At 40.1% G+C, this 16532-nt stretch overlaps 1 protein-coding gene across 1 annotated transcript in view; it reads right to left on the bottom strand.

Annotated features, from left to right (window-relative positions):
* LOC144968077 (uncharacterized) overlaps nt 1–8149 on the bottom strand; it is a 25425-nt gene extending 17276 nt beyond the window's left edge. Inside the window, exons 1-2 of the mRNA XM_078906060.1 lie at nt 7977–8149; nt 219–344 (exon numbers count right to left, since the gene is read on the bottom strand). Of these exons, the coding sequence (XP_078762186.1) occupies nt 219–344; nt 7977–8006 (156 nt within the window). The 5' untranslated portion in view covers nt 8007–8149. The remainder of the gene's footprint in view (nt 1–218; nt 345–7976) is intronic.
* Nucleotides 8150–16532: the final 8383 nt, after the last annotated feature.

The raw sequence follows: 16532 nt of genomic DNA, 5'->3' as shown, positions 1-16532 counted from the left end.
CTTTCCTCTATGTCAACCCTAACTCAGTAAGCCTGAATGCTGTGAAGGACTGCCTGTCTATGATTCATTTTACACATTTAATTAATCCCCGCTAACGTGCTTGGGTGGTGTCGAAAAGGTAAAAGTAACATTGTTTACTGTGAACGCGCTCAAGCATATCATGATTTGTCTTAAAGTTTTTCTTGTTTTTCGTACTTTAACCTCTTTTTAAACTGTACCTGTGACGTAATCGGCACCATTCCATCCACTGCAACTTTTCGACCCGTTGTCAATTGTTTGGTGGCGTCAACAGCGTTCCCCATGGAAAGCCCAAGGTGATAGGGGATGCTGACACCATTATCAACCTGCAACAGGGAAGGTCATAGGTGATTAAAATTGGGTTGACTAAAATTATCAAAACGATAGCGAGCAATCATACTTAACTTATTCTCCACAAACAAACACACACACACACAGACACACACACACACACAAACACACACACACACACACCTATTCACACACATGGTATCGCACAAAACATAAAAAACACATTTTGAAGCTATAGGTTTAGGTACTGTCTGATTGATAGAATTAAGTGAGAACTAATAGTTAAAATGGCTGTCTAAAAACAATAACAAAGAGCTGTGTGACGTCAATTTCGTTCCTTCTATATATATATTAAAGTCTTTGTCAGGTAAAAGTATCGTTTGGTAAACCCGAACGTTCTTGCCCATCACTGGTATGTTGAAAGTCATTAATTTGAGTAAATTCTTATATTTTTGTCATGGTCTGGGTCACGAAATTCTATCTGTCTGCCATTTTGGTATGTTAAGTAGTCCATCGCAACCATTATTAGGCCCATGGTTTCTATAGCGTGAAACAAACAATAACATTTGCTTGCTACCCTTCGGATATGACACTCGTTTATCGCACAGTACTTTCTGCCAGCTCTAACAGACCCAGCTACCCAATCACTGCTGGGCGGACTGGGGGTCGTATTAAAAATCATCTACCCCTCTTAAAAATTATAAGACTATGCATCTACCAACTCCAAACTACGTGTAAATAAAATAAATCTGATTTAATTTTTTTTAAAATTCAATCCTAGAGCTTTTACGAATTGTCAGGTGAACTTCAAATTTTGCACACAGATATGTTTCATTCAAGGGCGTGGCTCTATTGGTTCAAATGGTGCCTGGCACCGCATCCATCTTTTAAAAATGGATTACAGCATTTTTAAAAATATATAAAACCGAGAAATGGTATATACCACATTTTGTCAACAGTGCGAAACATACTCCGTTTCTGTCACAGCGTCTTCTATCCAAGCTTCTATCCCGATTCACTAACGAAGGAATGAAAACGGAGAGGCTTCGTATGGGAACATAACAGACAATGGACGTTTCGGGTACAAACCCTTCGTCAGCACAACAATACACAAATTAATGTGGACTGTGCGTCATCGCTGGCGAGTGACTGGATTTCCTCACTGGAGAGGATTTTTTTTTGTATCCATTTCAGGCTATTACTATCAGTGTTGCCACATTGACTACCTGAGAAAATGGCTCGAATTTTTACCATCTTCAAATACGAGAAAACAACCGCCTCAGGTGCCGATACATTTGTGCTCCAACTGAGGTGGACTGGGTAATGTTGTTCATTTACGTCACTATATGGTAACTTCGAGATCACGATTATTAATAAGTTCATTTGTTTCTCTCTCTATCTCTCTCTCTCTCTCTCTCTCTCTCTCTCTCTCTCCCTCTCTCTCTCTCTCTCTCTTTGTCGTGATTATTGAATATAGAAATTTACTACTACTACTACTACTACTACTACTACTACTACTACTACTACTACTATTATTATTATTATTATTATTACTATCATCATCATCATCATCGTCGTCGTCATCGTCGTCGTCATCATCATCATCATTGTCATCAGCATCAGCATCATCATCACCATCATCATCATCATCATCATCATCATCATTATTATTATTATTATTATTATTATTATATTATTATTATTATTATTATTATTATATTATATTATTATTATTATTATTATTATTATTATTATTATATTATTATTATTATTTATTATTATTATTATTATTATTATTATTATTATTATTATTGGTTCAAAAATTGATATGAAGGAATGTGAACGAATTAAGCAATATATTTCTTGATAGTGATGTTATCTGATCTTCACGTGTATATGTGTGTTTGATTTTGTATGTGTGCGCGCGCGCGTTCACCACACACACACACACACACACACACACACACACACACAGGGAGAGAGAGAGATAGAGAGAGAGAGAGAGAAAGAGACAGAGATAGATAGATAGATAGGTAGAGAGAGAGAGAGAGAGAGAGAGAGAGAGAGAGAGAGAGAGAGAGAGAGAGTCAGACCTTGTATGGTGTCTTGTTTGATTTCCAATGTGGAATGGGTCTGTTTACATTCTTTGTAAGTTTTGAAATTATCCTTTGTTCGATTGACATTCAATGTTCAAACTCCAATCAATATATTCGTTCGTGATTTCTATTTTTTTTAAAATATTGAAAATATTTGGAGCGATAGAAACATCACCATGCAAATTTACTTAACAAATATGTAAGTAAATATTTTCTTTAAATTTTTTTTTCTTTCTTTTATATTTACAAATATAGCAGGCGAGATGACGTGCGCAATGTGATGAGGGTAATGGACGCTACCGATGACTCAAAACAAGACGGGCCGCCTTATTATTTTGGAAGTGGTTATTCAGTATCAGATACTGAATAGTGCTTTGCCACTATTCAGTATCCATAAGGAACTCTTTTTTATAGAGAGAGTGAAAAGTACAACAATCTCGGTTGAACTGCTGACCTACTTCCAGATTGAACACGTGCAGTAACTGACAGCCCGATTCAAAGTTGTAAAAATATTTTTATCGAAATATTTAAATTTCTGCTATCGTGCAATTAACATAGTTCAAAATATCAAAATAAGAGAGGCAGTCAAATACATTTTTTAATGTCTGAATAGACATGATTAAATGTCTCTAAAAGTTCAGTGACACCATGGCATGGTGGATATAAGCTGTTTGACTCTGAGCTTAAGGTTCGAGAGTTCAAATCCCTGTAAGGGTAACTTTTTTTTTGTTTTCCCAATATTTTAAAAAAATTCCTTCTGTCTATTTATATTTTTAAAACTTTTGTTTTAATAATTTTATTTGCTTGAAATATACTTTAATGTTGATAATATACTGTTGTTTTTTTTATTATTATTATTATTATTATTATTATTATTATTATTATTATTATTATTATTATTATTATTATTATTATTATTATTATTATTATTACTTACTATTATTATTATCGTTGTTGTTGTAATCGTCATCATCGTCATTATTATGATTATGGTTATGATTTTTTTTTTAATCAAGTAGTTGGAGTAATTTAATCAGTTATCGATTTATTACGAATATCTTTTATGTGTTATCATCGCGTTGTTGTTTTTCATTATTGTGCTCTTCTATTGTTTATTACTTTTTAAAATCTTGCTTTTTTCTGTTGTTGTTGTTCTCCTTGTTGTTGATGTTTGTTTGTTTGTTTTGTCATCTAAGACAAACCCGATTCATTATAAATTCATTTTTAATTGAGCGATGTACTTCCGAGAATTACTTGCCGTATTATATTGAAATTTACATGACAATAATAATAATAATAATAAAAATAATAATAATAATAATAATAATAATAATAATAATAATAATAATAATAATAATAATAATAATAATAATAATAATAATAATAATAATTTAAATAGATACTGAATATTAGACTACAATTGACATCTATTTACTGAATACACGTGGTATTTTTATGGATGTTTCTTTTTTTACGAAACCCGACAAAGTTATGGGAAGTAGGCAGCAGTGGGGAGTGAACCTGGGACTCAGGGAAGTGTACACCATCGGGGAGTGAACCTGGGACTGGGTTTTGTTTTTAAAAAAAAGCAATTACTTTTTTACGAAACCCGCCAATATCTGACAAAGTTATGGAAGAAAGTAACAGTGGGGGAGTGAACCCGAGACTATGGTTTTTCGGCGGGTTTTGGCGGGTTTCGTAAAAAAGTAATTGCTTCATTCTCGTCTGGTACCCAACTCCCATAGTTCGGCTTCATTTCCCACTGGTATCCATCTTCCATAGTCCCAGGTTCATTTCCACTGATTTCCTCTTTTCACTGTCCCAGGTTCACTCCCAACCGGTGTGCACCTCCCTGAGTCCCGGTTCATTGCCCAATGGTGCCCACTTTCCATAACTTTTGACAATTTCGGTAGGTTTCGAAATAAAAGTACATTCTGAGCTCACTGTCCACTGGTATCAGCCTCTCGCAGTCCCGGGTTCAATCCTCATCGGTGTCCAAATCCCAGATTCACTCCCCACTGCTGCCTGCTTCCCATAACTTTGTCGGCTTTTGGCGGGTTTTGTAAAAAAGTAATTCCCCTCCCCCTTGGTATTGCTTTTTTACAAAATCCAGAGTCCCAGGTTCAATTCCCACAAGTGTACACTTCCCTGATTCTCAGGATCACTCCCACTGTTGCCTACTTCAATAACTTTGTCGGATATTGCCAGGTTTAGTCGGGTTTTGTAAAAAAGTAATTGCTTTTATGTGAAACTCGCTGAAACCCGCCAAAAACCAGAGTCTCAGGTTCAGTCCCCACAGGTGTACACTTCCCTGAGTCTCAGGTTCACTCCCCACTGTTGCCTACTTCCCATAACTTTCTCGGATATTGCCAGGTTTTCGTCGGGTTTCGTAAAAAAGTAATTACTTTTATGTGAAACTCGCTGAAATCCACCGAAAACCAGAGTCTCAGGTTCACTCCCCACTGGTGTACACTTCCATGAATCTCAGGTTCACTCCCCACTGTTGTCTTCTTCCAACAACTTTGTCGGATATTGCCGGGTTTCGTAAAAAAGCAATTGCTTTTATATGAAACTCGCTGAATCCCGACGAAAACCAGAGTCTCAGGTTCACTCCGCACTGGTGTATATTTCCATGAATCTCAGGTTCACCCCCCACTGTTGCCTACTTCAATAACTTTGTCAGATATTGCCAGGTTTCGTCGGGTTTCGTAAAAAAGTAATTGCTTTTATGTGAAACTCGCTGAAATCCGCAGAAAACAAGAGTCTCAGGTTCACTGCCCAGTGGTGTACACTTCCATGAATCTCAGGTTCACTCCCTATTGTTGCCTACTTTCAAAATCTGTCGGATATTGCCGGTTTCGTAAAAAAATAATTGCTTTTATGTGAAACTCGCTGAAATCCGTCGAAAACCATAGTCTCAGGTTCACTCCCGACTGGTGTACACTTCCCTTAGTCCCAGGTTCACTCCCCATTATTTGCCTACTTTCCATAACTTTGCCCGATTTTGTTGGGAGATGGCGCATTTTGTAAACAAAAAGTAATTGCTTTTTTTTTTTCAAAACCCGCCGACACCCAGTCACAGGTTCACTCCCCACTGGTGTACACTTCCCCGAATCTCGGGTTCACTCCCCACTGTTGCCTACTACCCATAACTTTCTCGGATATTGCCAGGTTTTGTCGGGTTTCGTAAAAAAGTAATTGCTTCTTTATGAAACTAGCTGAATCCCGCCAAAAACCATAGTCTCAGGTTCAGTCCCCACTGGTGTACACTTCCCTGAGTCTCAGGTTCACTCCCCATGTTGCCTACTTCCCATAACTTTCTCGGATATTGCCAGGTTTTTGTCGGGTTTCGTAAAAAAGTAATTGCTTTTATGTGAAACTCGCTGAAATCCACCGAAAACCAGAGTCTCAGGTTCACTCCCCACTGGTGTACACTTCCATGAATCTCAGGTTCACTCCCCACTGTTGTCTACTTCCAACAACTTTGTCGGATATTGCCGGTTTCGTAAAAAAGCAATTGCTTTTATATGAAACTCGCTGAATCCCGCCGAAAACCATAGTCTCAGGTTCACTCCCCACTGGTGTACACTTCACTGAGTCTCAGGTTCACTCCCCACGCTTTGCCTACTTTCCACAATTTTGCCGCATATTGTCGGGTTTCGTAAAAAAAGTAATCTGCCCCCCCCCCTATTTTGTTATTGCTTTTTTTTACAAAACCCAGAGTCCCAGGTTCACTCCCCACTGGTGTACACTTCCCTGAATCTCAGGTTCATCCCTCCCCCCCCCCCCCCCCGCTACACACACACGCACACACACACACACACGCTGCTGCCTGCCTCTCATAACTTTGTCGGATATTGCCAGGTGTCGTCGGGTTTCGTAAAAAAGTAATTGCTTTTTATTACGAAACCCGCCGAAACCCAGTCCCAGGTTCACACCCCACTGGTGTACACTTCTCTGAGTCCCATATTCACTCCCACAGCTGCACTCTTCCCATAACTTTGTCAGGTTTCGGAAAAAAAACACCGTATGATAGTGCAAAACCACTATTCAGGTCAGATACTGAATAGTGCAAAACCGCTATTCAGTATCTGATACTGAATAGTGCAAAACCACTATTCAGTATCAGATACTGAATAGTGCAAAACCACTATTCAGTATCAGATACTGAATAGTGCAAAACCACTATTCAGTATCAGATACTGAATAGTGCTAGCCTATTATTTTATAAAAAAGACTGTTTTCTTCTTTTTAAAACTACGGTTATCTCTCTTCCCCCCCCCCCCCCACACACACACACACAAACAACTAATGCTCTTTACTGCTCAAATAATTGGGTCAGGTCGGTAAATTTAGTTTTGAACACATTGAGGCATTACTTGGGAGAAATCAAAACCATATCAGTTTTATCATTGGAAGAACAGGTTTGTTGTAATCATAACATACGGATGAAGAAAATAACAAGTTAATATAGATTTGATTGATCTTCGCTTTGGTAGATATTAATAACCAATAAGAATATTACACATATCATTCACCGTGTAGAGCCCCATGGTGCTATAAATAAGAATCCCAATCCCTGCACACACAGCAGTTCAACTTGAAGTTATGTTATTGTCTTTTGAGTAGATGACAATGTGTGGTGCATTGAGGTTGGATTTTCTATTCATTCTATTAACGTTGGACTATTATCACCTTTGATATTCAAAGGAATGCATTTTATATGTCTATCTTATTGATTTTGTCATGATTATTAAAATGATATTCATAAATCTCAATGCACTGACGTGTGCCACGATACTAATACAGGATCCATGGACGACTTCAGTGATCGGGTGATACACAATCTTGATTTAGAGTAGAGGAAGGTCGACAAACGGACCTCTCTTACATAGGCCCATAGTAAATACCAATTACGTGAGTAATTCAATATTAAAATTCAAACCACACATGCCCCCCCCCCCCCCCTTACAAAAATAATATACACACATTTTGAAAAAAAAACAAACAAAAACTCAATAGAATTAGAACATTGATGAAGCGCAATAACCATTCAGGGTGCTCAGGGCACTTAAAAGTGGTCCTAAGCCAATAGCAACATGAAAGACAACACTGTTTCCGATCAGATACTCATTTTACACCTGAGTACGGTGAGAGAATGTGTTTTCGATTCATGACACCTTAAATAAACAGCCAGCAACATCCCCGGGTGATGATGTTGCTGCTGCTGCTGCTGCTGATGATGATGATGATGATGATGGTGACGACGATGACGACGACGACGACAACGATGATGATGCTATATATAGGGCGGCACAAAGCGAGTTAATTAAATAGACCGACCGCCAGTGATGATGCTGATGATGATGATAATGATGACGATGATGATAATAATAATGATGATGATGATGATGTTAATGATAATAATAATGATGATGATGATGCTGCTGCTGCTGCTGATGATGATGATGATGATGATGATGATGATGATGATGATGATGATGATGATGATGATGATGCACACATTATATCAAATTATAAACACAATTAGTATGAAAATACGTTACCCACCTGAATTTCCACATTAGAACTAGATTCCATCCTTGAACGCTGTGAAAGAATTACGATAAACAAAACCTGTCTTATTGAAATTAATACATCGGAACTGAAAAGTGTTTGTCTAATAACAAATACACAAAGAGGCAGAGAATGTTGTAGATACTTGAATGAAATAACAAATAGGAAGTAACAACGAATCCGGTCTTGGTGAGGATTTAAAGGAAGTTAAAAATACTATTGGATATTTCCGATTTGACTTTGACAAAAGAGAGACAGTGAAAGCTACAGTACCCTGACTTAACTAGATAATTTTTAGAGCTTTAGCAGGAAACATAAAATTGTTCGATCAATTAAATATATTATAAACTTTAACCAGAAGTGTCGCGAGCACAGACAGGTAGAAGAGAAAGAAACATTAGCCAGGGATCTGTGACTCGGTAACTCGTGGTAGTTGACCTTTGGGAATTCCCGTGTTATCTCGTCCAAAGGTTATGAGATAAAAATAGATGTAAATTTTCCATGAAATGACTAAGATCGAGGCGACCAAAAGAGATACTATTTTTAGAAGGCCCTGACTAAGATAGAATGAACGCTCCAGATAGTATACTTATTGCGATTCAACTAGTCAAACATGAACATGCCAGAATGTAAACACACACGTGAACGAACACACACATATATATACGGACACATCCATAATATATATATATATATATATATATATATATATATATATATATATATATATCATACACACACACACACAAATATATATATATATATATATATATATATATATATATATATATACACACATATATATAATATATAATATATATATATATATATATATATATATAGGGCTATATATATAATATACACTTGATATCAAAAGAAAGTATACACATTTAAAACCGTCGTTACTTTTTTTATCCGCTGACGTAGGTTAATGATTTTCCACAGAGTTGTTTACCATTACCCTTTCTGTGTACCGATAGTCGATGTTTTTGTTTTTGACCTGAAATTCGCTCACCACGTCGCGCACGTGCTAAAATAACCTTTTAGCCCCTTACTGTGGACAGGAAGTGTGTAGATTAATTTTTTTTGTCATCCGTGTCTTCTTGAACTATTTTCAAGGAGAGGAAAACACAACACAAAATACCATCCATTAATCTACGCGACTTAGTAAAGAACAACGTGCACGTGCCATTGGTCATCTTCAAGCTGGACAGTCTGTGACCAATGCTGCAAGAATGTTTAATATCACAAGGAGAACTGTATATTCGTTAGTGGATCGATTTGAAATGACACTAACAGTAAGGGACCGAAATCGAACTGGCAGACCACGAGTAACAACACAAGGTGAGGACCGTTTTATACGCAGCCTACATCTACGGATTTTTTTTAGGACGGCGACTGAAACTGCACTAGAGTTCCCAGGTACACGAATTAGTCGACACACTGTTCGTTGCATGACATCGCAAACATCCATTGATGCGACAACTTCTTTGAGCTCATCACCGGTTGGTCCGTCTTCAGTGGGCCCGTACTCATCTGCGCTGGACAATGCATACGTGGTTATTTGTTCTCTTCTGGCCGGCCCGTCTTCAGTGGGCCCGTGCTCATCTGCTCTGGACAATGCACGCGTGGTCATTTGTTCTCTTCTCAGGTGAATCACGCTTTGTGATTGGAAGAAATTACGGTAGATTACGTTGTTACCGAAGATCACACGAGTGAATTCACGATTCTTGTGTCGTGGATCCCCAAACAGAGGATATGGACAAGTGATGGTGTGGGGTGGAATAAGCAGAGACTATAAGACACCTCTAGTCCAAGTAAATGCATCCCTAACCGGTACAAGGTACATCCAGTACATTTTACAACCCCATGTTATTCCATTTTCATGAACATCCTAATTTTTCATTCCAACACGACCATGTATCATAGCATCCCACCGAGCTATTGTAACAAGGGATTTTATAGCAGCAAATAATGTGAACGTTATCAGCCTGTGGCCTGCAATATGCCCCGATCTCCCCCTCGTGGATCTTTACCTTGCAGTTGGTGAGGGGGCTTGAGGCACACGGGAGGGCAAAGGTGTAAATCCCGGTCGACCGTCACGAGACCATCCCGGGTATCGAGCCAACGAGCCACATGAGCTGCTCGCCCCGGTGTGTGTGACTAAATTTGATCCAAACCCGGTGCCCGAATAGCAGCCCTATCCCGGGCGCCACACTATTGTCCTTATGCCGAGTCCCAATCAGTCCCATCAATGGCGAAGCGGTCTGCCGCCTAGCCAAATAATACCGCGTTCGTGTCGCCAGGGTCGTCGGCACGTCCGAGAAAAAAGCAAACGCCCCATGCATCAATCGATTCGCGGCCTGCCGATCGGAAAATGCGACGGCGGGGATGGCGAGCTGACGCGTATATTGTCCCTGAACGTCGAGAGCCAGAGTATGGCAAAAAATGAGCTTTTATCAAAGCTACTGGCCGTTCATTGCGTAGATATCCTCCTGTTACAGGAGACCCACCTTTATTCAGGCGCGCAATCTTCCCCGATCCCAGATCCCAGGCTATACGGTGGTCCAACGCGAGGACACCTCGAGGCTCAAAGGAGGGGTTAGCGTTTACGCTAAAGAGCCATCGAAGGTAAGGGTCATCGAGAGCGTAACGGACAGCAATGGGGTGAACCGAATTTCCGTGGAAGTAGATGGACTGTGTTTGCATACTATTTACAAACCACCTAGAGCGACTTGGACTACACCACCGGTACCGGTGGTCAGCCATCCTTCCATCTGTCTGGGAGACTTTAATAGCCACCATCACGAATGGGGCTACCGAGACTGCAACGAGGCAGGAAGACAACTCCGCTCATGGATGGACTGTAATGATCTACACCTAGTGTACGATCCTACAGCCAAGGGTACCTTCCGGGGTACCCGCCATGAGAAGGAGTATACTCCAGACCTCACCCTCGTAACGAAAGGCGCGAACGGTGAACCGCTGCAGGTGAAGTGGACAGTCCTCGGGGACTTTCCGCATAGCCAGCACAGGCCGGTTCTTGTCACAGCTGGGGTGACAATACCGAGGGTGCAGTCTCTCCCACTTTGCAGATGGAATTTCAGGAAGGCTGACTGGGAGGAATTCAGTTCCTATATCGAGCAGGTTTGCCCTGCCATTCCTCCCAAGTCCAAGAATATAACCAGATTTAGTAGGCTACTGGTTAAGAGCGCTCAACGCTCTATTCCACGGGGCAAGCGGAAATTCTACACCCCTTGCTGGACAGCAGAGTCGGAAGAGCTGTACCGAGAGTACCAGCAGACCCAGTCCCAGGACACAGCCGATAGACTACTTCAGTCTCTGGCAGAGGGAAGGAAGCAACGGTGGCAGGAGACCGTGGAAAGTCTCGACTTTACACACTCCAGCCACCACGCTTGGCGTTTGATAAAGAAATTGGACCCAGATCGGAATTTCGCGAAGGCTGCACCGGAATGCGAGGCAGACACAATTGCCAAGAATATTAAGAACCGTAGTAAGCGGGTCCCTAATCAGGCTTTTGAGCGCGGTGTCCGCAAGGCGTACCGTACGATTTTGGACTCGCTACCTGCGGAGGAGTCGGACTGGACGGCCCCGTTCAGTCCCGAGAAGTGGGTGCAGCCATTAGCGAAGTAAAGAACGGCAAAGCAGCAGGGATAGATGGTGTATATCCCGATATGGTGACGCATCTGGGCCCCAGGGCACGGGCCTGGCTAGCAGAGGCAATGTCTGACGTCCTTGCAAAAGGAAAGCTTCCACAAGTGTGGAAGCACGCGAAGATAGTTGCCATCCTGAAGCCAGGGAAGCCGGCGAAGACAGTTACAGACCCATATCGCTGCTGAGCTGTCTTTACAAATTGTTGGAGCGTGTTCTATTAAACCGATGGGGGCCGGTCCTAGACGCTGCCCTGCCACCTGAGCAGGCAGGCTTCAGGGAAGGGAGGTGCACCACGGAGCAGGTCATTGCCCTTACAGAGCATATTGAGCACGGGTTCGAGAGAAAACAGCAAACAGGTGCTGTGTTTATAGACCTATCAGCGGCGTACGATACGGTCTGGTGCGATGGGTTAATGCTCAAACTTGCAAAAATCATAAGGTGCAAAAAGACCTTGAAGTTGTTCTCTTCGATCTTAGGGGAAAGGCAATTCCACGTCGCGCTGGGAGACGTCACGAGCAAAGTAAGGAAATTGAAGAATGGGGTCCCTCAGGGGTCGGTACTTGCGCCAATGTTGTTTAACGTCTACATTAGCGATATGCCGAACACTTCCTCCCTGAGGCTGGGGTACGCAGACGACTGGGCACTCGTTACTCAGAGTAAAGTGTGGACCCGTCTCGAGAGCGTACTCAGCGAGGACGTCACCAGACTCAAATCCTACTTTGACAAGTGGTACCTGAAGATGAACACTTCAAAAACTGTGGCCACTGCATTTCACTTATGCAGTGGTTGGCACACCCGTAAACTGAATGTCCTAGTCGGGGACCAGCCACTCCCATATGAGCCGCGTCCAAAATATTTAGGGGTGACGTTGGATCGCAGCCTTACCTATCGGGTTCATCTCGAAGGGGTTGCCCGGAAGATAGAGAAACGCAACAGTCTTCTGAGGAAGCTGGCGGGATCGACTTGGGGCGCTAGCCAAGCGCTCTTGAGAACATCCGCCCTGGCACTATGCTATTCCACCGCGGAGTATTGCGCTCCAGTGTGGGGTAGAAGCAGAAACGTTGAGAAGGTGGATGTAAAACTTCGCAAGTCGATGCACATAGTGTCGGGAACGCTAGCAACAACTCCTAGAGAATGGGGCCCGATAATGGCAGCGATCCAGCCCCCGATGTCCGGAGGGAGACCATTACGGGAAACTGGCTGAGTAAGATCAAAGAGAGAGGGAATGGGGAGACACCTCTCATGCGCATAATGAACGGTGCCCCCGTTTCGAGCTGAAATAAGTCCCGGCAACCCTTGTACGCAGAATCCCTGACTACGGACAGAGCTGCACATACGAGATGGAAGTCGGTTTGGACGAATTCAATCCCTCGTGGGGGCGGGGACCTACACTCCTCTAAGCTTGGTGAGAAGTTGCCAGCCTTTGATACCAGTAAGAGGAGACACTGGGTAGCTGCGAATCGGCTTCGGTCGAGGAGCTGCCTAACGGCCGGTGCGTTACATCAGTGGGGTCTAACTTCCAGTCCAATATGTCCACGCTGTGGACAAGAACCCGAAACGGCAGAGCATCTAGTCGAAAGGTGTGTTGTGACGATGCTACCAGGCGGGTTCGCGACGGTGCACGAATGCGGACCGGACTTTGCTGATTGGGTCGATCGTCATAACATAATAGTGTGAACCATAAGTAGCTGCTGCCCCGATCTAAATCCGATAGAACAGATGTAGGACATAATCGGCCGCCAAGTCCGTTCATTAGACCCGCAAAATGAACAAGAACTGTTCCACGCCATAAGAACAGCTTGGGATAACATTCCTCAACACCAGCTGGCCAGATTGACAAATTCCATGCATAGGAGATGCAATGCTGTGATTGGAGCGAACGGGGGACGTACTCGTTACTGATTGAATTAGATTCAACTTCACTTCAAATGAAATGAACGCAAATAATTTTATTAAAATGCCATTTTTTGTCAAAATTATAGTGTATGTTTTGACTTGTTACTTCCCTTTTTGAAGACCATGTTTTAAAAAGTCTATGTTGCATCCAAGATCAACCATAAACGTTACAAATTCTAACAAAATGAAAGATAAATGATAGTACTATGATTAGACATAGGTTTTAAATAAACCAGAACAATATTTCATACCAAATCTGTAGGTAATACAAGTTTATACTTTCTTTTGATCACTAGTATATATATATATATATATATATATATTATATATATATATATATATATATATATATATATCCTCTCTGTTTCTTAAAATATAGATAATATGCGCTTGGTAAACGTTCACGGTTACACATAGTTCTGTGTGTTGGTCCGTTATACTTCCGGGTGGCAATGTTATGAGCTTCTTCGCCAAACGTATAGATAGAATGCGCTTGGCCAAGGAGTTCACAACATTGCCATCCGGAAGTATAACGGAACAACACACAAACTCTGTGTAACCATGAACTTTTATAGTCTGGTTAATACAGTTTAGTGAGAACAACTCACAAACGCGGATGGCAAAAACAATAACAAAGGCCTGAGTGACGTCATCTGCATACTATCTATACTATCTTTTGATAGTTCGAAGACGACGTCACTCAGGTCTTTGTTATTGTTTTTTGCCATCCGCGTTTATGAGTAATGCTCACTGAACTGTATTAACCCGACTATAAAAACGTTTATGGATACACACAGTTTTGTGTGTTGGTCCGTTATACTTCCGGATGGCAATTTTATGAGCTTCTTAGCCAAGGGCATACTATCTATAGATAGTATGCGCTTGGCCAAGGAGTTCACAACACTGCCATCCGGAAGTATAACCGACCAACACACAAACTCTGTGTAACCATGAACTTTTATAGTCTGGTTAATACAGTTTAGTGAGAACAACTCACAAACGCGGATGGCAAAAACAATAACAAAGGCCTGAGTGACGTCATCTGCATACTATCTATAGTTAGACGTTATTTTTAGGTTTGTGCAGCGTCTTGTGAGTTGTCGTCAGTTGTATAGATAGTATGCGCTTGGCTAAGGAGCTCATAAAATTGCTAAGATGGGGACTAAGCACATTTAGTTGGACTATGATCTGTTTAAAAGCTCATGCTCTTATATACATATGTATATTATATATATATATATATATATATATATATATATATATATATATATATAATATATATATATATATATATATATATATATATATATATATATATATATATATAATATAGATAAAGTCACTCGCTTATTTATTGCCGATACAAATGTTTCGATGATCTCCATGTCGTCAGTCGGCATAATGTCCGTAGTGTGCTTTTTTCATTCGAGAGGTCGATGTTTATTTCTTGATTCCCTCCCTCCGTTGTGTTGTTGATTTAGCGGTGATCAGTATTGTTATGGAGTGACATGATGTAATATGTTCTCATTGCGTGTATGTGTGTGTATGTGTGTGTGTGTGTGTGTGTGTTGTGGAATGTGGTTGCGTAAAAAAAAACGAACGGGGGGGGGGGGGGGGGGGGGAGTGGGGTGATAGTGGTAAAAATGATGATGATGATAAAAATAAAAATAATAATGGTAGTGGTATTATTATTATTATTATTATTATTATTATTATTATTATTATTATTATTATTATTATTATTATTATCATTATCATTATTATTATTACTATTACCACTACCATTATTATGTTTATTACTATAATCATCATCATTTTTACCACTATCATTAGAACTTGTATATCCTTTCTTTAAAAATATAGCATTGTGAAGAACATTGTGCTTATTTGAGTCAATAAAAAAAAAAATGATACGGCTCACAACTTTACTGAAAGATTTGAAAATTAGAAATGTATTTTTTACAGATAGATAAACAAATAACTTGATTTCCTTTTATAATTTAAAGTCAGTTTGAAAGTTCGTTGAGTCACACAGATATCATAAAATACGTACCGACGACACTAACACTCTCAAAATCAACCAATTTCGTCACTGTAAAAGTCAGTTTGCGTCATCTATTTATGACATCAAGTATTATTATTACTTCCGTTGTGTTGTTGATTTAGCGGTGATCAGTGTTGTTATGTAGTAGTATGTTCTAATTATGTATGTTTGTGTGTGTGTGCGTATGTGTGTGTGTGTTTGTGTGTGTGTTGTGTGTGGTGTATACATGTGTGTGTGTGTGTGTTGGCATTTTTCAGCAAATCGTGGCATTCATAGTGATATTATTCACTTGATCACCTGAAGGTATTCGGATTTACACAAATTTTAAACAAGTTTCACCGATTAATAACGTCAACTAATATTACTGCTGATATTACGGTCGTTTTTATGCCATCGATGTGATAATTATTGCCCTGGGAAATATTTAAGTAAACGTTGTCGGCAAACCGTCAATTTTATCTGTCTAGCTTCTAGCCTGAACAAACTTGATATTTTCAATTTCTTTCAATTTGTATTTTCACTGTTGATCTTTTGTCATAGTAGGGGGAATTAGGTCCAAAAAACCCTTGAATTGTGCAAACAGGGTTGAAAGCATGAAAATTACATATGTTGTAGAATATGAAAAACCCTATAATTTATTATATAGAACCACTCTGAGAGATTAGTATTAGTTGAGATACAAGGTTTTTAAGATTAGAAAATTTTGAAATGGACGACAATAATTTCTTTCATTTTTATTGTGTAAAAATTCGAGGCAAGCCGACCAAAGGTTGTTTTACGTCATCCTTTGGATTCCCATTGGTGACTATTTTTAGCGTCGAAGCGGATGTTTTCTTTTCCCTTTACTTTCGATTCACAAACCATACAAATTATTTAATCGTAAATATTATTCAATTTCACTTGTTTTAAAGGATGTCTAGCGATCAATATTCTAT

The sequence above is a fragment of the Berghia stephanieae genome, chromosome 3 (genome assembly GCF_034508935.2).
Source record: "Berghia stephanieae isolate SIO BIC M18660-M18661 chromosome 3, UCSD_Bste_1.3, whole genome shotgun sequence".
NCBI classification, from domain to species: Eukaryota; Metazoa; Mollusca; class Gastropoda; order Nudibranchia; family Aeolidiidae; genus Berghia; species Berghia stephanieae.
Note: the sequence above shows the minus strand (reverse complement) of the source record. Positions and strands in the feature narration are given on the sequence as shown.